This window comes from Ictidomys tridecemlineatus, chromosome 2 (genome assembly GCF_052094955.1).
Source record: "Ictidomys tridecemlineatus isolate mIctTri1 chromosome 2, mIctTri1.hap1, whole genome shotgun sequence".
Taxonomy (NCBI): domain Eukaryota; kingdom Metazoa; phylum Chordata; class Mammalia; order Rodentia; family Sciuridae; genus Ictidomys; species Ictidomys tridecemlineatus.
The window spans coordinates 145,119,764-145,144,744 of NC_135478.1; the positions used below are offsets into that span (position 1 = coordinate 145,119,764).

Consider the following 24,981-nt stretch of genomic DNA (forward strand, 5'->3'; position numbering starts at 1 on the left):
AAGATGGGAAATTATTGACAAAAGTCAGTTTTGCCATAAGAATGGGGAAACTTGGAACTCATATTCTATTGGTGTGAAAGTATAAACTGGAAACAACTTAAAATTTCAATAATGAAAGAATGCTAATGAAAATGAGTAAACTTCAATAGTGGTATGATATTATCACCAAAATAATAAAATAGAACCATATTCACCAAATGGTAACAGTGATTATCCATAAATAGAGGGCTTTGAGGTGGCACTGTTTTTTAATTGGTTAAGTAGTTACATATTTACTTTCTGTGTATGTGGTGCTGGGACTGAACCCAGTAACTCACACATGCTAGGCAAGTGCTCTGCCACTGAGCTACACCCTTAGCCCACATATTTACTTTTATATTATCCCAAAGAAAGGTTCTTTTAGAACATTGCACTGTTTTGACCTACCAATTCAAATACCAGCACCATGAAGTACAGGTTTTCAACAAATGGTGCTGGAATAATTGGAAATCTGCATACACACAAAAAGAATGCAGTTAGATCTTTATATCTCAAGTCATGTACAAAAATTAACTTCAATGTATCGAAGAACTACATGTAAAGAGCTAGAATTATAAAACTGTTAGGAAAGAACACAGGTGTAAATCTTTGTGACCTTTGCTTAGGCACTAGTTACTTGGATGGAACCTGAAGTACAAGCAGTGAAGGAAAAACAAAACCAAACAAAACAGATAAACTATACTTCATCGAAACTAGAACTCTTTTCTGGGTGCTGGAGATATAGCTCAGTGGTAGAGTGCTTGCCTGGCACCCACGAGGCCTTGGGTCAGATTCCCATGACTGCAAAACAAACAAAAAAACTTTTTTTTGGCAAAGGCCACTATCAAAAAAGTGGCCTTTGAGAGACTGTAGAAAATATTGCAGATCACGTTAGAGCCTAGACCCTGGAACATCAAAAGAATCCTAACACTCAATATGAAAAAATAATTTAAAAATGAGGATTTAAACAGACATTTCTCCAGAGTTGAACAAGTGGCCAATAAGTATATGAAAAGATGCTCAACATATTAATCATTATGGAAATGCAAATCAAAGGCAAGAGACACAACCTCCAACTAACAGGATGGCTATAATACAACACGGACAATTGATAGTTTTTGGCAAGAATGTTGAGAAATTGGAACCCTCAACATTGCTGTTGGGAATGTAAAATGTGCAGCAAAAAGACTGGCAGTTTTCAGAAAGTTAAATACTCTTAACTAATGACCCAACAATTCTTCTCTAAGGTATACACCAGAGGAAAATAAACATACTTTTACACAAACTCCTGCAATAATGCTCATGGCAGCATTATTCATAATCACCAAAGAGTAGAAGCAACCTAAAGGCCCATCAACAAAATGTGTAAGATCGATGCAGTGGAATGTTATTCTACCATGAAAAGAAATGAAGTGATGGTACATGGATAAACCTTGAAAACATTATGCAAGATGAAAGAAACCAGACATAAAAGACCATATATTGAATGATTCCACTTACTGAAATGTACAGAATAGGCAGATCCATATGGACAGAAAGTAGACTAGTAGTTGCTGGAGCAAAAAGGGAAGGGGGAAATAAAGAGTGACTGCTAAAAAGCATAAGGTTTCTTTTTGTTTGTGGTGCTGGGGATTGAACCAAGGGCCTTTTACAGGGTAAGAATTCTACCACTAAGCTACCTCCCCAGCCTAGAGTTTCTTTTTTTTTTTTTAAATTTGTTCTTTTTAAATACATGACAGTAAAAGTATTTTGATAGATTATACATACATGGAGTATAAGTTCCCAATCTTATGATTATACATGATATGAAGTTACACTGGTCATGTATAGTTTCTTCGTGAAGTGATATAAAAGTTGCAGAATTAGTGATGATGGTTGCACAGCTTTGTGAATACACTATAAACACTGAATGGCACACTTCAAAATAGTGAATTTATGATACATGTATTATGTCCAATTATAAATCAATTATTAAAAAATTTTAAATTGTAAAATACATATAAATTTTAAAAAAGAATGATACCAACTTCTTGCCTACAGCTATGCAAGACAAAAGAGAATGGAGCAGTTAGGATCTAAAGTGCTGAATGAAAATATCTAGAATTCTACACCTGGTAAAAATTTCTTTCAAAATTGAAGGTGAGAATTTTAAGATTTACTAGCAATCTATAGTAATCTAGTTACTGCGACATTAGCATAGGTGTAACAGACCACACAGGTTAACAGAAGAGAAAAAGCCCAGAAAAAACCCACATAGTTTTCAATACGCCAAGTTAATAGGGAAAATATACTAATTTAAACAAATAATCTTGAACAAACTGAAGAATCATGTGGATAAACATAAAGCCCAACCTTTATGCAACATACAACAATTTACTTGAACAATATCACAGATCTAAATATAAGAGCTAGATAAAAAATCTTTGTGACCTTGCAAGACAAGAAAGAAAAGCCAGGCACAATGACTCACGCCTGTAATCCTGGCAACTCAGGAGGCTGAGACAGGAGGACCACGAGTTCAAAGCCAGCCTCAGTAAAAGCAAGGCGCTAAGCAACTCAGTGAGACCCTGTCTCTAAATAAAAAACAAAATAGGGCTAGGGATGTGGCTCAGTGGTCGAGTACCCGAGTTCAATCCTCAGTATCCAAAAAAAAAAAAAAAAAAAGAAAGTGAAAAAAAGCCTAACCCTCCCAAGTGTTGTTTTTCTGCCTTTGGTGGTAGCCACCAGAAGCTCTGGAAGACTCTCCTTTCCTCCAGATGCTCAGGAGTTTCCCCTTTGGACTCCCCACTTCCACAACTCTCAGAGATCCAGAGGACACACTGCTTCCCTTTGGACTTGGGAATTTTCCCACTTCCTGGGTGGTAGAGATGAGTACCCCTACCATCTAAGACAACTGAGCTCAGATGGATCCAGTATGAATGTGCAAACCAGTATGTCCTGCAGTTAACAGATGACTGTGCACCTACACAGGCCCACCTCCTTTTTCTACTCCTCTGGTCATTGAGGAGCCAGTCTGTAACTCTGATCCTGTACCGACTCCCTTGTGCTGCAGCATAAGCCTCAATAAAGCCTTGTTTGGATGGTTTTATCTTACCTATTCATATTTTCTATCTTAATTGAGCAAAAAAAAAAAACCCTCTGATTTGTAACACTTGTATTAGGAAGATTTTTTTAAATTTTTTTTTTACTTGTTGATGGATCTTTTATTTATTTATATGCAGTGCTAAGAATCAAACCCAGTGCCTCACAAATGTGAGGTAATCGCTCCACCACTGAGCTACAACCCCAGCCCAGGAAGAATTTCTTAAGACAAATAAAGAAAAATAGAGAGAGAATAAACTAATAATTTGGCTTCATTAAAATTTGTAACTTTCATATTAAAACAAAAAGTCCAGCCACAGACTGAAAGTATTTATGAAACACATAGCTGGTAAAAGCTTACATAGATCAAAAGAACTCCTCTAGAACTCAGTAAGAAGATATACAAACAACAACAACAACAACAACAAAATGAACAGCCCAGTCTGACTTCAGGAATGGATGGGTAAAGGTTTGGCAAATTTTCTCTCAACAGCAATGATAAGACTTAACAAAACTATCAAAATAATTATTTTAGAATCTTGGAAACAGATAAAAGGCATGCAACAAAACAAGAATCAAGAAACCTACTGAAGCATGACAAAAATGAGGGGATGCTATGACATTTTAGCCCGAGTCTGCTCCTACTCCCACTAACCCAAGTTCTGTAGCACTGCCATTGTACCAGGGTAGAATAGGCTGGGAAGGTTTTAGCCTCACTGCTATGGGGAGTTAAACTTATTTGGAATAGAATGTGGGGTAAACTCAGGTGCAGGGGTATTTTGGGAAACAATACTTATACTGGAGGCAAACAATCAAGAGAAAGCCAGTACTGTAGCACCAAGAGGATGAGAGTGCTACAGAAGCAGTAGATAGGCAGAACCACCAGAAACTGAAGGTAAATGTTCATAGCAATTATTCAATATAGCCCCCCCAAAGTAAAAATTCTCAAATTTCTGTAACAGATAAACTATGGTATACCCAAAGCCATACTATTCTGTAAAAATAAGGAAATAATTAATATACACGAACCATGTGTTAAGGTGAAATATTATGTTGAGTGAAAGAAAATGCAAAAGATCAGTTTTGGGGTATGATACCATTACCTATGAAATATCCAGTAATGCCAAACCTATGGAGGTAAGTTAATGGTTGCCTAGAGCTGGAGGAAGGGGAAATAAGGAATGATTGCTAATGAGTAAGAGGCTTCTTTAGAGTGACAAGGATATTCTAAAATTAGGTTATGCTGAGGTCTGCACAACTCTGTAAACATACTAACAATTATTCGTATGTACTACTATTAGTGAGTGAATTTTATGGTATTATGTTATATTCAAAGAAGCTATTATAAATAATGGGATAAAGAACTGAACAAACTTTTTACCAAAGAAGTTTACCTCACATGTGTAAGGCACTGGGTTCTATTCTTAGCACCGCATATAAAAGAATGACAAATGAACACATTAAAAAAGATGTAAAATGTCATTAATCGTTAGGTTAATTAAAATCAAAACCACAATAAAATATCACTACCTACCCAAGAGAATGACCAGAATTTAAAGAACTAACAACACTGTTTTGGCAATAATGGGGCAAACTGTAACCCTCATATATTGCTGGTGGGAATGTAAAATAGGACAGTTACTTTGGAAAATAGTTTGTCAATATCTAATAAATACTTACAATGTTACTCAGCAATTTCATCCCTAGTAATTCATTGAAGAGAAATGAAATCACATGCTCACACAAAGATTGTATACAAATGTTCATAACCATTTTATTCATAATAGTCCCAAACTAAAAATAGCCCAGTCCCCCACCAATAGAAAGATAACAAAGTGTGGTATATTTATTCATACAATAGAACACTACTGAGCAAACAATGTGGATACTTCCCACAAATATTATGCTGAGCAAAATAAGACTTAGATAAATAGAATAATACCAAATTTCACCTATAAACAGAACATAAAACAGATTAGTGGCTGCCTGGGCTTGAGGGTAAATGGGTAGCAACCCACTATAAAGGGACTTGAGGTAAGTTTTGAGGGTGATGTGAATGTTCTCTACTTTGGTTGTGGTCATGGTTATACAGGTATGTACATCGTCCAGAATCATCAGGTAGCAAATTTATAATGGGTGCTTTTGTTGTGTAGAATTTGCAACTTGAAGTAAAGCTGCTTTCAAAAAGTAGTGAAGGTTAGAAATATAACACTGTGCTAACTGAGGAAACAGCCTTCTGAAAATGGAAAGAGACTAACAAATCTGGCTGGCTGGCTCTACTGCAATCCTGGAGCTTGTAGGACACTTCCATCTGTTCTCACCTTTCCTGTGGCTTGGCACAAGGCATGAAATCATTACATCACCAACAAAGGGTTTTTCCCATGACTGTAATGACCTTATTCCTTGTGACATCTGACACAAATGCTTATTCAAAAACTATGGATTTCAAACATCCACATTACTTGTTTGCTCTATTATAACTGATTACCAACCTTTTTGCTACTAATACTGAACCATAAACTTCATAGCTATCATTCCCCCATCAATTTATATGCAATATCTTACAATTATCAAATATTTAATAGATATGTGCTGAATAAATGAACCAACACTTTTATTAACCCTGCATTCTAGTTTAAATAACAGCCACACACTGTTCTTCAGTGTGTGAAGACTTTCGAAGATAACCAACATAAAGCTAAGAATGAAAAAGAGAGACTGCAGTTACTTTTTTACTTCAGCCTCAGTGCTTTCTAATCACTGATGAGTTTCAAAAATGCAATTTTTGAATTACTAACTGCTATATTTTTCATTCCTGGTACTTAATTTGTGTTCCCAGTTGCTTATGGGAATTTGCTATAAGACTTGATGAAAAGTGCTTCTTCAGGAGTAAGAGACAATGAGAATATTACAAACATTTTTGTTCAGTTTTGAGTGTCAAAAGTTGAGTTTTTTTAAAATCCAAAGGAAGAGATAGAAGCCTGAAAGTCAAAGGGTATGGATTAGTCAAGAGCCAAGTTCTGGAGGTACAAAGGACTTTAAGGAATCCACAAAACTTTGCTGTGAAAATCAAGAATCAGAGCCTAGCTGAACCAGGCAGTTTTATTCTATGAACCAGAATTGGGAAGAATTCTTAAAAATACCAGAGCAGTATTTTCACCCGAAGTAAAAAATTTGATCAAGAATCACTGGTTCAGGAATCCCTGCTTGGGAATCCTAAAGCAGAAGTGCATATTGTCCTCTTTCCCAGTGTGTAGACCAACCTTAAATACTAACTCCACCCCTTACCTGACTCCATTCACCATGGCATTTCAGCACAGAATCCCTAGGCAAGCAAAATTGCATCTAACTCAAGATATGGCAGACCTGACTTACTGCTGCCTCTCATGCTGCATTTTGCAGAATACTCCCATTTTGTGACAGAGGGTCTTGTGGACAAGCTTAATGGTCATGGCAAAAAGTCAACTATAGCTAGACGGTATGACATTCATGAAAATGCCCCCAAAGAACTCAACCCCAGGGGAAAAATCTGACTAGAACTTACTCATCAGAACTGCTCATGGTTCATACTGACAAGTAGGTAAGAGCTTACAAACATATGGACTCCTGAGACTGACCAGTTAATCAAAGCCTGTGTGCCCTCACCAAAAAACTACAATCATAATGAAAGCCAGTGCTGACTGTGAATGCACATAAAGAGATTCTCGACATCCTCAACCTTTTAAAGATATTTAAAGTTTTAAGATACTATTCAATTTTAATAATAACATAAGACAAGTATTGTGCACGTTTAATAGTTAAATCAACTTTGAAAGAGATCCAATAATCTTAACAACGTAATTACAAGGTCTTCAGAAATATCCAGGTATAGATAAAGATAGGAGTCAAAAAGATTCTCAGAGTAAAGTCATCCAGACCCCTACTATTCAGTATAGTGGCCAGTGGTCGCCTAACTCTTAAGCACTTACAATGTGGCTATTCCAAATACAGATGGGCTGTTAAGTATAGAACACATAGCAGATTTCAAAGTCTGAAAAAAAATGTAACACTTGATAATTTTTTATATTGATTACATGCTAAATGATAACAGCTTGTGTATTTAAATAGCTTAGTTATTTGGTATTTTTCTGAAATATAAATTTACACTGTTGTGAAGTCTATGTTGTTACCTTATTAGTCAAACAGCTACTAAATGATCAAGCCAATCAGAAAGCATTAAAATTTCAAACTTTCTTTGAAAGATTTTTTTTGGTTAGCAATTCTTTAAATTCTATATAATAATTAATAGTGAATTCAAAAGTTCACAGAAAATGTTACCACAGGAATAAGGCACTATATGGCAGAATTCTAAAACTTTTATAATTATAGCATCACTAAGATACTTCAGAAAAGTAATTTTAAAAGCATTTTTATGTGGGAATCAAATCTTAAATCATGTAATATTTACAAAAACAGAGGTTTTAACATTTTAGGCCTTGCTGTCCTGAAGTCATAGGATATCCGGCAAGAGAACCTCTGAAACAATTTGGAGAAATTTTGTAAAAACTTATATTGGTGTTCCCATGGCCATGATGTATTTGACTGAATAATCTGTGGGGAGAGTTGCTTCCTTGAGCCACAAAGCTATCCCAAGGTTGCTGTTCCTCCAAGAACTAAATGTCAGTCAACCAGTTGTCATTCCTTTCTTTCACGAAATAAGAAGGATCATGATGTGGGTGGCAGCAAACCACAGCTTTCTAAAAAGGGTTAAATTTCTTCTGGTCCCTCCTCCTACTTAGCCTAACCCAACTTATCCAAAACAGCAACTTCTATCAGTAGGGCAGGATCCATCTTTTCCATATATCTGTTTCTATAAGACCCTATTTCCAACAGTAGTTCTTTTTGCTGAGAAAATACATAAAAGTGCAGGATAAATGAACCAAAGAAACACCTCAAGAATGAGTGAGTGCATCTAAGTATTTCATTAAGCAACTCTGGGAAAGCATGGTCCTATTCCGACAGGCATCTGAAGCTAGGGGCAGAGAGGAATTCTAGGAAAGGTTCCACTCCACCAAGCTAGACATTGTTCAACTAGTTTTGTGTACCCCAATTACACAATTACTGCTAACAGTGTTGGCAATATTTGTGTCTACACACCTCCTGAACCATAAAAGACTACACATGCATTTATCACACTTCCTGCTTTCTCACAACTTGCCAAATATTCATGTCTGGCTTCTCTCTTGAGGCTCTGCCTCCCACTTAAAATTATTTCATTCAGTTTAGAATTAGTGTTCTTTATTTCCCCAACAGATACACTGGCATAATCCACTTTTGCCAGGTAGAGATTCAACCTTTCAAGATGTGAAAAGAATACTAGAAGTTATACTCCTGGGCTTGTCTCTCATTTCCTTATATGCAAATGACTTCTAAAATGAGTCAATTCTACTCTGAATCTTTAACCCACTAAGTTTCAAGTTTTCAATTGAGTGACTATTTCAATGAAATTGTAACAGGTGCATTAAAATGGGTTGGGAATCATAATCTAGAGCTTTTATAATTTTATCTGAATTATTATAAATTTCCTAACACTTCTCTCTGCCTCTAATCCCATCTTGTCTAATCTGAAATGTATGATTGTCTTTTTCCTTCCTAAAATCATAATTTGGTGTATATATCTCTGTAAGATTTTTTTATTTGCTTACCTCTCAAGACAGAGTAACTCTTGAAGACTGTCATGCTTTTCTCCATCTTGGATATGTGCTGTTTTCTGCCTTAAGAACACCATCCCCAAACTTCACACTTGGCATATTCCTTTATCCAAGTTCCTTAGAGGTATGATCTATTTGTTCTTGAAGACTTAACATTCTCGTCTAGTCTGAGTTTAATAACTCTTTTGTATCTTCACAACAGCTTGTGTTTACCTCTGCCAGCATTCATCACTCGCCTTACATGCTTGATTATTTCTTGGTTTCACCCACTATAAAATAAGTTCCTTGAGGGTAGCCATCTTTCATTTCTGTATTCTTGGTCCGAGCCATGCACAAATTGTATAATTCTTTATTTTTAGTTATTGAGACAATAGTCACTAGATTTTATGAGCATGGAAATCAGAACCCATAAAGTTCTCTATTAATATCTTAGCTTCTTTAAACACATCAATTAAGGTCTTAAGATATTACTATCACACTTCATGACTGGACAGAATAACAAAAACTTATTCATAGAAGGGCACAGAATTTTTGTTTATATTAGCCACAAATATTATTAAGAGCTTATTATGTGCCTGATCTTACATATATGTACCTTCCCACTTAATACAATAATCCTTATATAGGAATTGATTACTTTTTTTTTAACAGAAAAAAGTGAGGATAAGAGAAATTATCTTGCTCAATGTCCAGCCATCTGGCTCTAGAACTCAGGTTCTTAATTACTATGCCACAAAATTCAGTATCTCTGATATCATGAAAACTATACTTCCAAAGATTTATTATTCTTCTAAAACACAGAATGCTATTAACTACAACTTTTAAAAGTTATGACTGTATACTAGCAGGGCATCCCTCCTCAAAACTTAACAGCTCTCCAATCATATTTCAATTATAAAATTTACAGGTAGGTTTTACATTAGAAATTTCAAAGTATATCTTCACTTAAATAATGAAGAAAAATCTCTTTGTCCATCGACACTACAATAATTTCTTAAGCTGTTACAGAATTTTAAGTAGTAATTTTGGGGTCAATTTTGTGGTAATGGATATACAAAATTAAAGAAGCAATAACATCAATTAATTCATAGTAACTTTTCAGCATTCAGATATTTCTCAGTTTTATTATAATATTCTGTCAACTTATGGACAAAGGAAATATGACGATTTTCCTTAAAAGCATTATATTCTTCACTTCTAAATAATGGGATAATTTAGCAAGATCATTTGGAAGTTTATTTATTAAAATATCAATAATGAATTGTTCCATTTTAGTTTAGAACACACTAATACAAGTTGTTCCTAATACATTTTCTCTATTTGTTGTGACTGGTACTTTTTGTAACTTATTTAACAGAAAAATACTTTCAAATAGAGGAAATTAAGAGGTATTACAAAAGAGTTGTGGAAACCATGGATAAAGCAATAAAACAACAGAGGTAAATAAATTCCTATCATTACCATGATTTTCAAACAATGAAACTTACATAAAGAGTCACTGGAAAGAAATGTAATGAAGTGATAATCAGTATCATCATCAAATTCCAATGTACTTTTTGTATCTCCCTCTAGAGTATGCTAACTCTATTATATGCACCCAAATACTCAAAATCAAATAATAATGAAACATTTTCAAAATACTGGTACCAAGTTTACTGATAACAGGATACAAGGCAGCACTGTAAGTTTATCAAACAAATGAGCAGTGCTCACCAATTTCAACATACCAAATCAGAAAAGGAAAGCATGAACATTTAATTACAGAAGAACTCAGTCACTTCTGATGCCAAGAGGCAGTGTCCGTGACAGGTACACCTCACTGTCTAGGGCAGATCTAAGAAATATAGTGTGGTTAAAAGTTACTACATTATCACTTAAAATGCTTCCATTTATTTCTGAAATGTTAGTTCATGTCATGCTGTTCTCTCTCTATGAACAAAAATCTATCTCATTATTAGCCATTGGTCTAAAATTAATAATGGCTTAAATAACTGAAAATCAAACAATTCCTCTAAGTACAGTAACATTGCATTTTCAGCTAAAATTAAATAATTAAATACACCTGGTTTTGTCAAAGCCTTTTACTGTCCACAGAAAATCAGTTAACTTAGGAGTCCAGGTATTTCCCATTTAATACAGGAATTGGGTGATTGAAAAAACATTCTGTTTCCTAGCTTAAGCACAGCATTCACAGAATATGGTACTCAAGTATTGTTTGGGAAGTTATTACCAAAAAAGTTTTACCAGCTGTTCCTGAATATGAATCACTACTTGTAGTATACCAAGTAGCACTTTCCTTTGAAGAAAACCAAGTGGCAACTCAGTTTTACAATGAAAAGATCTGGGTAAAGAAGGAAAGACAGTAGATAGTAAAATGAATAATATAATCACTGTTATTTACAACATTGCAAAAAATATATATATCGGAAGTTACGTACCTCAGGAAAAATAGGAGAATGGGCCAAAAACAAAGCACAGACATGCTAGTTTTTTTTTTTTGTTTTGTTTTTGTTTTAAACTAAGAAAATACCTGTATAATAACAAGGTACAGTGAACAAATGACACTTCATGTTGAATTACTCATTATTACTATATACTGAGTTTACTTCAGGATAAATCAAAATTGCAAGAAAATGGCCCAAATGAACTAGAAGACTTCTAGCAATTAACAAATTGTACTCATATTTAATAAGCACCATTTACCTCTAAGTAGTTTTATACAGTTTCCAACACTCTGATTTAAATGGAAACTTCCTCTGTGAAAGAATAAGATAATTTGGATATTATTACCAATGCATAGTGTGGGTATAAATTAGGTGATAAATCCAACTATTCTTGAATTTTAAAAAAGTTTCATGCTTTGTTCAAATGTAGCTTACTGTTGAGAAAATTCCCATCTTCCACTCTCCAAGTCAGTACATAAAAGTAGATAATATTTACATTGAATTTACAGTATTTTTCACTTAAAGGAATAACCCTATGACTTGCTATAATATCTAAATGATTGCCCTTAAACTTCACATACCCTTACTTAGAAAGACAGCCATGAGTCAAATAAGCTTTGAAAAGAATTCTTCCATTTTCATTAACTCATTGAAAATGAAATCTAATATATACTGCAGATATGCTAAGGTGGTCCTCATCATTTTGGGGCTACTAGTGGGTAAAAACTGAAATAATCATACAACATTTAAAAGAAATATAAGATTTGCACTTAAGAAACCAAAACCTATATATTATGCAGCAGTTAACAACATGACTTTTCAATGTTTCTTTTATCACCAAAAATCAGTTAGAAATAATTATTTATATTTCAATCTTAAACATGGCTCTTAAAACAATATATAATATGATTTGTAACTAAATCTGCAAAACATGAAGACTATAGTTAGTCTACTATTTCTTTGGAAAAGAGTCAGACATTAAACATTCTGGCAAACAGAAAAAAAAAGATGGATCAAAGTAGTATGTCAAATTGGCAATAAATCCATTATGGACAAAAAGTGGCACTAAAGTGAAATTTAAAAACATATGCTTTCTATATATGCACATGTAACCTTATTTGAAGATGAGTACTTACAAAGATTCTTCTAGAAAGCTACAAACCAACTTGATAATCCAGGCTTTTAATTTCCATAATATTTAGTGTTCAGTAGTTTCAGCTGAATATTTAAATATCCAACATAATTTTATGTCCCACTTATACTATTCAGTGTTTGCATACAGACTGCAAATATTATAAGAGACATTATAGACTAACACTTATAGTATTTTCAGGAATAATGACTTTGATTTTGAATAAAAACTGGAGCATTTGAGCTTACCCCTCCCCCTGCCTCCTTTTCCCTAAATTCTTCATTCTAAGAAGTCATTAGAGATTGAATTTAAAATAAAAATAACAACTTTGTAAATGCTAACAAAAAGGGGTTGTTTTAAACAGATTTCAGTAAAAATTTCTATACAAATATTAATAATCAAGTAGCATCGACACTGACAAACACTAAACTTTCTTTAAAATCCCAGGAGCTTCAATTGTAGCAGCTGTAGAACAGAGCCTTATGATAGACATAGGCTAAATTATTAAGATTGAGAATATGGGACAAGGTAAACAAGGAAAAGTGAACTTAAGCCGGCACAGTTCAAAAAGTAAAGTTTACAAGTAAGCTATATCAGAAAATCAACTTCCAGAATATAAACAATTAATTACCACAGCTATAATAAATCTCTTAAGAATGGAAGACAACAAAGTAATTCTTATCACAATATACCAGTAGTAGAAAACAAATTAATTATTCACAGTCTAAGAGGCTTTCCTTGGGGGAGTACATGAGGGGAGGGTGCAAACGCTTACACAATTGAAAATGTGAAATAAATTCAAACTAAGATTTTATGAAAAAAAATTAAGAATGTTTCCCTTGAGGGAAAATAATTTTCTACAACTACTAAAAAAAGCACCTATGAAACTGTGCTGTTGGCTGACACAATGGAGGTTTTGGATTCTTTTTAGCAATTGCAGCATAACAAATGGCATTTTTCACAGCATAACTTGAGGGAAAATGTTATCTAGTTTGAAATCATACAGAAAGCAATTAAAAATTATTTTAATTATTCATAATACACAAATTTTTCTGGGTAGCAGCAGTTGCTCCTGTACTTGCCCTTATAGAAAGTATGAAACAGAAGCAATAGAGTAGGGAAATAAACTAAAGGAAAATAAAAGCAGCAGTGTTAAATTTAAAAGCAAATACTTAAATACATTAAAGAGAGCTTAAAATAAGGAAACAGTATTGTGCAACTCTCAATTAAACTAAGTAAAGTGCACTGCCTAAATATTTACTGATAACATTTTCCCTATGTTGAAAATGCAAAATCTACTTATTGTTATTTATTTATTTTTTTTTAAAGACATTCACTATTGTAGCCCTGATAGCTCTCTTCCAGTATTTTTAACCATTCAGATATATTTTGGGGGAATATTTATTCACATAATTTTGCTTAATACATTTTTTTCTACACAAGGCTCAATTTAAAAGTCTCTAACATTTTCAATAAGAGTAATAACACATTAATAAATTATAAATTAACAAAATCTTTGTATTTGCTTTGCTTTAAAAAATCATTTATCAAATGTTAACTTCCAGATTATCTGGAAAATTAAAGGTGTGAATTGCTATAAACCTGACATCCCTATTTTAAATCCTGATGTTTAAAGGTATATAAAATACCCCTCAAATTATTCCAACTTCCACTTCAGAAATTTCTGTTTTACTCTTTTCATAAATTTTAGGCTTTTGCTCTGCTACACATTTTACCCAAATGTGGGAAAACTGCCTGGAGATGCAAAGTACAATAAAATAATTACATGAAAAAAGAAAAAAATACCCGTTAAAACAAAATTATTATATAGCTGGCAGCACTTAAAATGAATAATTTATAGTATTTTAAAAGTTGCATAGCTGCAAGATGATTGCTGATTAAATGTTGAGCAGTTTTATTTAAGAGGAAACAATATATTTCATAAACTACAATTCAATAGACAATTTCTACCTTTATTTAATTAAAATGTAATTATGTAACTTGATTTATTCTTTGGGCAGCATTCTGATAATATTAAACCTTTAATTTAAAACAAACATATTTTAGTTTTCCTATGTAGAAATTAGTTTTCCACACTTGGGGGAAAAAAATGGAAGAACTTGAGATCATGGTCTACATTCAGAGAATGTTTTACTGCTTGATTACATTTCTTGGTTTCACATTTAAGACTTTATGAGAAGTAACTTATATGGTTTTTCAATTTAAGAATAAGTGAATGCAGAAACATTATGTTGGGGGAAATAAGAGAGACCCCAAACTAAAGAAACAAAACAAAACAAATCAAAACACAGCTAGTTGCGCAGCTCTAGAGAACTGAATAAAAAGTAAATCAACTTTTAAATCAGTTAACTTTGGCGTCTGAATACAAAATGTTCATCAGTATTACCTATGTAGATGACTATTAAGGGATGTGCAGCATTTTCAAAATCCCTGTGTGTCCCTTATATGCAAGTTTGGTACACTGAGTTCTGTGGTTACTGTCCTCTCTTCAGCAGGATGTTTTTTCTTTTTTCTTGTGTGATTGTCCATCTCTGTATTACCAAGTCTCACAGAACCCAGATTTCTGGCTGAGTAAGCCTGCATTTTTTTTTTTTCCAGAGACAGATCCTCAAATCCTCTAGATTTTTCAAGCATCTTGAAAAGACAAGAAAACCTATGTAAAATAGATAAATTTAGTTTAAGCTGTGGTTCATCATAGTAATACAAATCAATACATGATATCCATTCCCTCATGAACATGGTTTTAGTAATTATAAATTTTCATATCCTATTTACTATTAAAAACTTGTAAAACTAATGTTCTGCAGAAGAAATCAAGACACAGAAGGATCAGTTATAAAGCTTAATATAGTTACAAAAATTTGCCAGTACCTAACAGCTATTCCTCTTCCACAATAAAAACTACATGAGCATAAAGAATACACATAAATACACAAACTTCATTTCTAAAACTTCCCCCATGTAACTAAAAATCTCAGTATAAAAATAGCAAACAATTTCCTAATCAAGACCTGAGATATTCATGTATCTCTATTTTGGGTTGATACCTGAATTCTTAGTTATTAAAAATGTTGGACCTTGTTGTTATATACTTTCTTTCTTTCTGATTTTAGTATTTTAACAACACCAAATCCTCTTCAAATCCATATACTTTGCCAGTAGGCTAGATAAAGGAACAAAGAATTTATCACTTGACAAATAAGAATAGTCAGGACAGAAACAAAAATGTGAGTTAAGATAGTATATATATGTGTAACCGATGTGATTCTGCAATCTGTATTTGGGGTAAAAATGGGAGTTCATAACCCACTTGAATCTAATGTATGAAATATGTCAAGAGCTTTGTAATGTTTTAAACAACCAATAAAAAAATAAAAAAAAGATAGTGTGTGTGTGTTTGTATATATATATATATATATATAAATTCTTAAAAATGATTCTTCAAGGTCTTTAGAAGACTGACCTCACTGGTACAAATTTCTGTAGGGAACCAACTACACAGTTCAACATGCCCCACATAGTAAGTTTTTAAGTTTCAAAACTTAAAATTCTATATTTTTAAAATCCCACAAAGATAACATTAATATGTAAAGAACCAGAAATCTTGCTTAAAACTGACATATCTCTGCCTGTTGAATGAAGATGTGTGTTCCATGTGTCACATAAGCTCACTGTGACTCTAAAGAAAAAATTTTTAATTTAAAAATTCCACCTCATAGAAAAAAATTACTGACGCCACCATGGACTGAATGTTTGTATCTCCTCCAAATTTCCATGTTGAAACCCAATCTCGAGTGCAATAATATTAGGAGGTGATTGGTCATGAGGGCTTTGCTCAGGAGGCTAAGTCCCTTCTGCTATCTAAGAATAAACAAAGGTGCCGCAAATGATGAACAAGTTCTCACCAGACTTGGAATCTGATGGTACCTGATGTTGTAGTTTCCAGTCTCTAGGACTATAAACAATAAATTTCTTTTTTTTAATTCATAAATTAACTATATGAGGTCTTTTGCTATAGCAGTGTGAATGCACAAAGATAATTAAAAGGAAGAATCTTATCTGTAGGTGAAAGATTTAGATATATTAATTTGGCTTGTAAAATACTAAGATAAAAATTTCATTTTATTATGGTTGTGTTTTAGTACTTTTCTAGACATGCTTCTAAAATTTTAGCCATAATTTTAATTTATGGGCCTAATCATCAGGCAACACTAATAGCATTCCAAAGTATTCCCTTCAAAAACCTTTTTTCATAGTGATTAAAAACATACATGAACATGTACCCAAAATACCACTCCATCACAATACTTTTCTAACTAGCAGTCTTATCCCAGTTCATATTTTCAATGTGTCAAGGCATGATCTAAGTTCACAGTAAAAGGTTCATCAATTGATAGTCTTTACCACAAAAGGTTTTCACATTTCACATGCACAGCCTTACTGTTATGAAAAAAATCTCACTCAATGCAGTTCTCATTTCAGTTGTTAGGACTGCTATTAAATTACCTCAAATCTCTTATATCAACATTCTAATCTGCTACCCTAAAATAAACCTCATCAATACAGCAACAGAATTCCTTGAGTGTTTATAACCACAACACTTATATTTTTAAATTTAAGAGCAGGAAATGGTAGAACAGTACAGGACAAGACCTCAGGATATCACTTGTCATCAGTAACACTATTCATTTAGCAAAACTATGAGTCTCTAACAACTCAGACTCTAACTCCTGAAATAATTCCAAGATAAGCTAAAATATCCTGCTTTGACATAAAAATCCAATGTGTTGCATCATAAAACAGTCCTTTCCTAAAAGCTTGTCACATACTTGAAGATAGCAATTAAGTCAACTTGTATTTTTCTAAAACTAAATCATGCCATTTAATTTACTTCATGGATTATGAAGAAAAGCAATACCCAGGTAAAATTATCCTTCAGTTCACTAAACATTTTCAGGTAATGCAGAACAAAAGCAAATCATCAGAGCAAAACTAATCATTTGGCTTCAAAATCACACACACACATACATATACAGCCTACAATTGAGTGAATAAATTAATGATGCAACTTTCTGAAGAAAATGCTTATACCTATTTATAATAAAATTTCTAAGAACATAGTCTTTAGAGTCAGAATTCTATTCAGTTCAAATTCCAACTCCACTAATAAACCAGCTATGTGACCTTGACAAGTCTAGTTTTTTAAACTTTCTCTAATTTCCTCATCTGTCAAAAAGAAGTAGTAATAGTACTGAGCTCAAAGAGTCAATGTAACAACTAAATAAGAAATGGATATAAAGTATTTGGAACATTTTCCTGGAATATAACAATTCTAAGTGATTACACTTATGTTACATTAGTTAAGAACACATCTGAGGTTATGCTCAAGAGTGTGAGATCTGATTAATTTACTAACTGTAATTTTAATTGACCTTTAACTTCTGATGACACTTTTCTTTTTTGTTCTTTAAACCACTTTATTGAGGAATAAACAGCATACAAAACTGGCACATATTTAATATATGCAACTTAAGAGCTTGGTACAACTTGCTGTTTGTTGTTGTTGTTGTTGTGCTGCTGGGGACTGCCTAGCACGCATGGTGCACTGGATTCAAACACTCCTCTCTACCACTGAGCACATCCCCAGTCCCTAGAAATTGCTTCCATTTTTTTTCCCCTTACTTATCATGGAACTTAGAATACTAAGAACCTCAGGTTTCTTGCTGGGAAAATTGGGTTATAATATGTACTTCACGGGTGGTGGTGGTTGTTTCATTTTTTTCCCCATTACTAAACTATAAATAAACAAATATGGTTTAAGAGAATGTAGCAGTTACTCAACATCTGATCTATTTAGGAATGAATAACATTTTTTTGTTGTTGTTACTTTGGGTTCATTTGTTTGGTGTTGGGGATTTAACCCAGGGGCAAGTATACTAAACACTGCACTTCTAAGCGACACCTCTGACCCTTTTAATACATTTTTTAAAGTGAGTTTTCTATACAACAGTCTAACAAAATATCTGAAACATACATATACGCACAGGCACACGCATGTGCATCACAGTGAATAAGGATGAATGAAAATGTGTTATTCAAGACAGATTTTTAAAAAGTAAAACAAAAGGAGAATTACCTATAAAACAGGAATCTGATGCTTAATCTGAAGGGTGCTCAGGACAAGATCTATTTACTTCAAACCATTCATCTATGCAGCTAGAAAAGAAAAAAAACAGAAATTAATTTAAAGATATGTCTAATAACTATGTCAACCATAATAAAAATGTTTACTTTTTTGACTTTAACGTATGTTTGGAAGAAAAAAATTTAAAGGCCCTATTTGGTATATTCAAATAAAACACAAGCATACATTTATTTTTTCTAATCTTTGTGAGATACTGGGTATTTTATTATTATTATTATTTTTTTTTTTTTGAGGTACAGGGGCACTCTACCACTTAGCTATATCCCCAGTCATTTTTATTTTATTTTTAGACAGGGTCTTGCTAACTTACTCAGGCTGGCCTTAAACTTGTGATCCACCTGCCTCAGCCTTCCAATTTGCTGGGATTATAGGAGTACATTACTATTCACAGCAAGCATGTGTTTAGGGGGAAGCCTCTCTAACCTGGGTGTCAGGGAAAGCTATTCTATGCCACTAAGGAAAAAAAACCTTTCCAAAATTACACCGTGAAACACTTGAAAATTTAAACAGAACTATTTCCTAAAGACAATCTCAAGAACTACTCAAAACTATCAAGAACTACTATTTTATTCAAAATTAAAGGAGCAATTTAGAAAAATATTTCCTTTCGAAATAGTTAGGCACATATCAACTTTTTCATGTCATTTATCAAATTTTGATTCTTGACAACATCATATTTTAAGATCACATTTATATGATTACTGAACATTTATTTTAATTCTATCCTGCTCTGTAATGCATATACATACACAAATAAATATACTAACATCCATTTGAATTTTGATATCTAACTTTTTATTAGAAGTTAAATATCAGGGTGCATACAATTATCCTCAATGTAGATCTATACTCTCCAGTGAAGTACTCAATAGCCATAAGGAGTAAATTTAAGTTTATTGAGAAAAAATCCTCAGTCACATTTCAAGTGTGTAACAATGATATGGCTGGCTAATGGCTACTCTATCAAACGGCACAGATTCAGAATTTTCCATCACTGTATGAAGTTCCAATTCATGATACTACAACAGATGATAAAATCAAGGTCCTGGAAGGTTAAGTAACTTTCCCAACAGGCATTGAGTTCTCCAAGCAGGATTCAAACTATTCAACATTCTCATTGGTGACATGTGTCAAATTTGCATTATGCTACAGGTTAGCGTACCTAATATGTTGAAGGGAAAAATTTGTATTTATCATTCTCATATCATAACAGGTTGGTTTAGTACATAAAAATGATAAAAACCGGTAAAAGAAGCCAGGCATGGTGGTACATGCCTGCAATTCCAGCTATTTGGAAGGTTGAGGAGGGAAAATCATTTGAATCCACAAGTTCCTGGGCAATTTAAAAAAAAAAAAAAACAAACCCACCTCAAATACAACAAACAAAGAAAAGTGAAGGGCCCCATCCATGTTTCAAATATTTAAAACAATTTCTGTTGCCATTAAGATTTTTGTTCTCTAAATTCATAAAAGATTTGGCTTATGACATTGTTTTCAGTCAGCTCTCAACCACTTGTTAGAAAAGCCCTCTGTTCTACCAATACTTCTGAAAAGGAAGGAGTGAGACCTGAACAAAATACTTCAGATACATTAACAATAGTACCTCTGAATAGTAGCTATGTGACCTAAACTGAGTACTATTATTTACTTTTTTTAGCCACGTAATACTGGCTCATAATGTGAAAGTCATTATTAAAATCCCAGGTGTTTTTCATATAAAATGCTATCAATCCACATATTCTCCATTCTTAAATAAATATTCTTCACTGATTATTTAAAATACTATATTCCCTTTTCTGTCCCCAGCTTTTCATTCTTAGCTATTTTCTTACTCTATAACTATATACGTGTGTGTTCTAAAACAACATATTATGCTTATTCTAACTTTTTTGTTTGTACCAAGAATTGAACCTAGGGGTGCTTAACTACTGAGCTTCGGCTTATTTTATTTTTTATTTTGAGACACAGTTTAAGTTCTTAGTTGCTGAGGCAGGCTTTGAATTGCCATTCTCCTGCCTCAGCTTCCTGAGCTGCTGGAATTACAGGCTCATGCTACCATACCCATTTCTACGTGTGTTTTTTTTTTTTAATTAATGCTTTTTTCTCTCAATTTGTTTAAAATTTGTGATTGTTAATAAGGTTCACTTTTTAAAATTCCCATTATATATAGTATTCTGTTATATAAATATACCAAAATTTTTGTGTCTATTCTCTTCTATTACAGACATTTCCAATGATTTACAAACATACTCTGAAAGGAACTTAAAACAGAATATAAATTAATTTTGTCACTACTCAGTTTGACTTTATAAAAAAATATTTTTATTTATTTTTTTAGCTGTAGTTGAACACAACATCCTTATTTTTTTTATTTATGTGTATGTGGTGCTGAGGATCAAACCAGAGTCTCCCATGTTGGAGTTCGAGGTGAGCGCTCTACCGAGGTGGGGTTGAGCCACAACCCTAGCTAAACTGTATTTTTTTTTTTTTTAATTATATTCTGGCATGAGCTTCTTATCTCCCCCTGGTCCTGTACTTTGTGTTATCTGGAACAAAAGTTCAAAAAATTTTCTAAGGCATATATCTGTAGGTGGAATTACTGAGTTGTTGTAAAAGTACTGCACACACTAAGTTGCTGAGGCTCCCAACCACTTGTTCTAAAAGCCCTCTGTTCTACCAATACTTTTGAAAAGGAAAGAGTGTCCACTAAATAGATGAATTTACATTTGTTTATTTGTTCACTATTTGAGGTTCCTTTTCTCTGAATCATTAACAATTTTTATAATTTTTCTACTTTGATTTATCTTTTTCTTATGTTTAGAAAGCTATTATTCTACAATATAATATACATGTTTTTGATAAAACTTGCTTTCTACAAAATCATACACTAAAAGTAACAGAAATTATGTGGAAAAGAAACAAATTTAAGGGTAGATCACTCAACACAACTTTGCAACCAGAACAAAGACATTCATATCTAATAAATAAAACACAATTGTAAATACAGAATGTTTTAAAAACAACAGTGAAGTTGGCATCAAAGAGGATTAAGGAAGGATGGAAACTGATGAGTTACAAAGACAAAACTGTGAATAAGTACTGCTAAATCCCATAGGCTAACTTGAACTAAGAATAAGAACATGGGGAGATGGGTATTCTTTTATGGCTTGTTGTGTTAGCATATGTTTTGATTTGCTGTTATTTAATGCAGCAAAATTTTATGTGCTGGGAAATATCATATATAAGCCAATAAAAGATGTCTTTATATTGTCATCACCCTTCCACTAAAACAAGTGCAATGAGTTAACCACATTACAAGAGTATTATTTCACATTTAAAACCTCTGTTGTTATGTTGAAAGTCACACTCCTAGATCAGTTTGTGTTTTCACAGTATCATGTCGCAAGTAGTTTTTGATTTCAACATAATCAAATTTATCAATCTTAAGTTTTGTACCCCCACCCCACTCCAGGAGTAGTATTATCTTAGGAAAAATAATTTTTTTACCAAGAAGTTAAAAACATTTTCCCATATTCTTTCCCCAAGACTTCAGATTTTGATTTTCAGTCTGGAATTGATTTGTATTTCAAAATAAAACAGGAATTCAACCGTTCATATTAATAAATAATCAATCAAAGCACCATCTAATGAACAGTTTATTCTTTCTCTGTGACACTGTAATACTATCTCTGGCAAATCGATTTTTTCATTTATTCAACAAACTTTATATAGCATATATCAGTGCCAGCACTTCCCAAAATTGAACTCATTTAAACCCTTGTAACTATATTAAGTTGGTATTATTGTCCTCATCTTACAAATTCAGAGAGAAAAACTGAATAATGTGACTAAGAACACACATTAGTGGAGGAGAGAGAGTCCTGACTTCAGAATTGATGTTCTTAACTCTCATGCTATGCTCTTTGTCCATACAGGCATATGAGTATTTATGAACTCTGTTTTGTCCCAATAGTTTACCTGTGTCATTTCCATACTATCTTAATATAGTCTTGCAATAAATATGTATAGGTCAAATCCTCTAACATGGTATTTTTCATGAGTATCTTCACTGTTCCTGCCCTTGGCTCTTGATTACACTAAAAAAAAAAGAACTAGGTGAGGTTTGATTGGATTAGTATTAATTATATAGAGGTTTAGGAAAAAATAATATCTTTCTGACACTGAATTTTCCTATACTAGTAGCAATGCAACCCTGAAAATATTCCCTGATACCTTAGTTTATTTTCTCTACTGTAAAGTGAGATTGTTACAAGGCTTACACAAGATACCTATTTAAGAAGCTATGGACAATAACTGGGTCATGGTAAATGCTTACAAAAAAGAATAGCCTTTTGAATACAAAAGATGTGGGGTTCAAGTCTTAGATAGCAAGGGAAAAAAGGCCCTTACATTTTAAAAAGTTGAGGGGAGGGGTTTCAATGACGAAAACAAGCTTTCTGACCTAATCACAATGTTTGAAACTATGATAGCCATCTTTTGCTCCAATATCAACTTGGTTAGTAGAAAACTAAACTCACCTTTTATGATATATGCATAGGCAAGGCAGTCGTGCTATAGTATCTCCCTGCTGCAATTCTTCAAGACATATTGCACATTCCCCAGCATCTTTACTCAGTACATCCTCTGTAGGGTAAAAAGGAATTCAGGACAATAAAATTAGTTAGCAAGTTGAAAAAAGACTTATGTGAATGCTAGTTTACATATAGTAGTGATCTCAGCATACTTGAAGTATCTTTTATCAGAATTACACAAAACTCAGCATCCATACTAAAAATACTACTCATGAATAAGTGAACCATGTTTATCTCCATTGACATCACTATCCCATGTTTCCATTTTATTTATGCATTACTATAAGCAAGAATAGTACAGAATCTTAAAACTTGCAAAGGATTTTGCTCTAAAATCAATTAAGTCAGTTGTCTGGACTCCATTTTCATTCTCCTACTAAGCACTATTAGTTTTGGTTTCCAAGAACAGTTCAGAAAAGCTGAGTGTAACATGACTGAAAAGACATGAAAATAAAATACAATTTTTAAAATACAAAAGGAAATCACCCTGAATATGAGATTTTTACAAAGCTGCTTGGCGGGAGGGGACTGGGGCAGACAGAAGGAAAACAATAGAAAGGAAACACTAAAAAAAATTAGTAGAGGCCTATAATTCCAAATAATATGGTATAACCCTACCACTTAAATTTTTTGTCTTTAACCACAAAGATCAAAGGTTTTATGAAAGAGACTTTTGGAAATTTGAAGATTTTGGACATTATATGCAGCAGTTCTTCATAACTATTTTCCATGACAATGCCAAGCCAACTCCAGACAGCAGTTACTGGTTTCCAGAGGGCTCTGCAAGTATTTTAAAGTCCATAGCGTATTCAAAATTATTCAAAGGTAAACTCCTTATTATGAAGCAAAAGTTCTTTAAAAAAATGATTCTCAATTCATATTTTATAATAAAACTTTAAATTACATTTAATGTTAAATTTTATTTTTTTAAAAGGATCCTGCCTTATATAGAGCTAGTCAGATATCCTTTGTGACTCTTAAATGCAGAATAACAAAAACATGCTGTTACTGAAGAGAATCAAGAAAAAAAACTGTTCAGAACATGTGGCTACCCTTTAATGATTCATTTTGGGAAAGCATATTCGGAGAAAACACAACTCTATTTGGTCCACAGAATGGAAAGTACCAGCTAGACGGTGGGGGAAGATGGGCAGCCCATAGGACAACTTCTACAGAATAAGGAAAGGAAAAGCCCGGGTGAGAAGAGTTAGCTGAACCTAGGGAATATCCGGAGTGATTTTAGCTAATAACCAGGGAGTTCACAAGCTACTATGTTATAGAGACTTAAGCAGGAAAAGATTTCTAGAGAAGCAAAGTGGGATAAATTGAAAATGAGGTTTATTTTCACTTCCCTTAAGTTGTCTTTCTCCATTCTTGACCTTGGAAGTCTCACCTACTAGTCCCACCCCATCCAAATTGAAAGCCTTTTCTCAATTGCCATTTTTCTCTTAGTATCCTGAATATCTCTCAATGAAAAATTCAGACAGGGAGCCAGTCTAGTGTAAAGCACCCAACTAGGATGGCATCAGTGAAAAGAAGAAAAACAATAGGAAGACACACTAACAAATTTTAGTAGTAAGCTATAATTCCAAATAATATGGTATATCCCAATCACTTCAATTTTTTTTTAACGACAAAGATCATCAACATTATAACAAAGAATTATGTGAATATAAGTTCTACAACGAGCTTAAAAATATCAATCAGAACATTTTATCTTACATAAGAATTATGTGAATATAAGTTCTACAATGAGCTTAAAAACATCAATTAGAACATTTTATCTTACATAAGACAT

At 33.0% G+C, this 24,981-nt stretch overlaps 1 protein-coding gene across 2 annotated transcripts in view; it reads right to left on the reverse strand.

The window, feature by feature from the left end:
* Positions 1–4,848: 4,848 nt before the first annotated feature.
* Positions 4,849–24,981, reverse strand: part of Znrf2 (zinc and ring finger 2) — a 97,786-nt gene continuing 77,653 nt past the window's right edge. Inside the window, exons 3-5 of one of the 2 annotated variants that reach the window (XM_013355991.3) lie at positions 23,130–23,235; positions 18,523–18,602; positions 4,849–15,039 (exon numbers count right to left, since the gene is read on the reverse strand). In XM_013355991.3, coding sequence (XP_013211445.2) covers positions 18,545–18,602; positions 23,130–23,235 — 164 coding nt within the window. In that variant the 3' untranslated portion in view covers positions 4,849–15,039; positions 18,523–18,544. Of the gene's footprint in view, positions 15,040–18,522; positions 18,603–22,554; positions 22,689–23,129; positions 23,236–24,981 lie in introns of those variants that run through there. The other variant, XM_078039905.1, reaches the window with a different exon arrangement.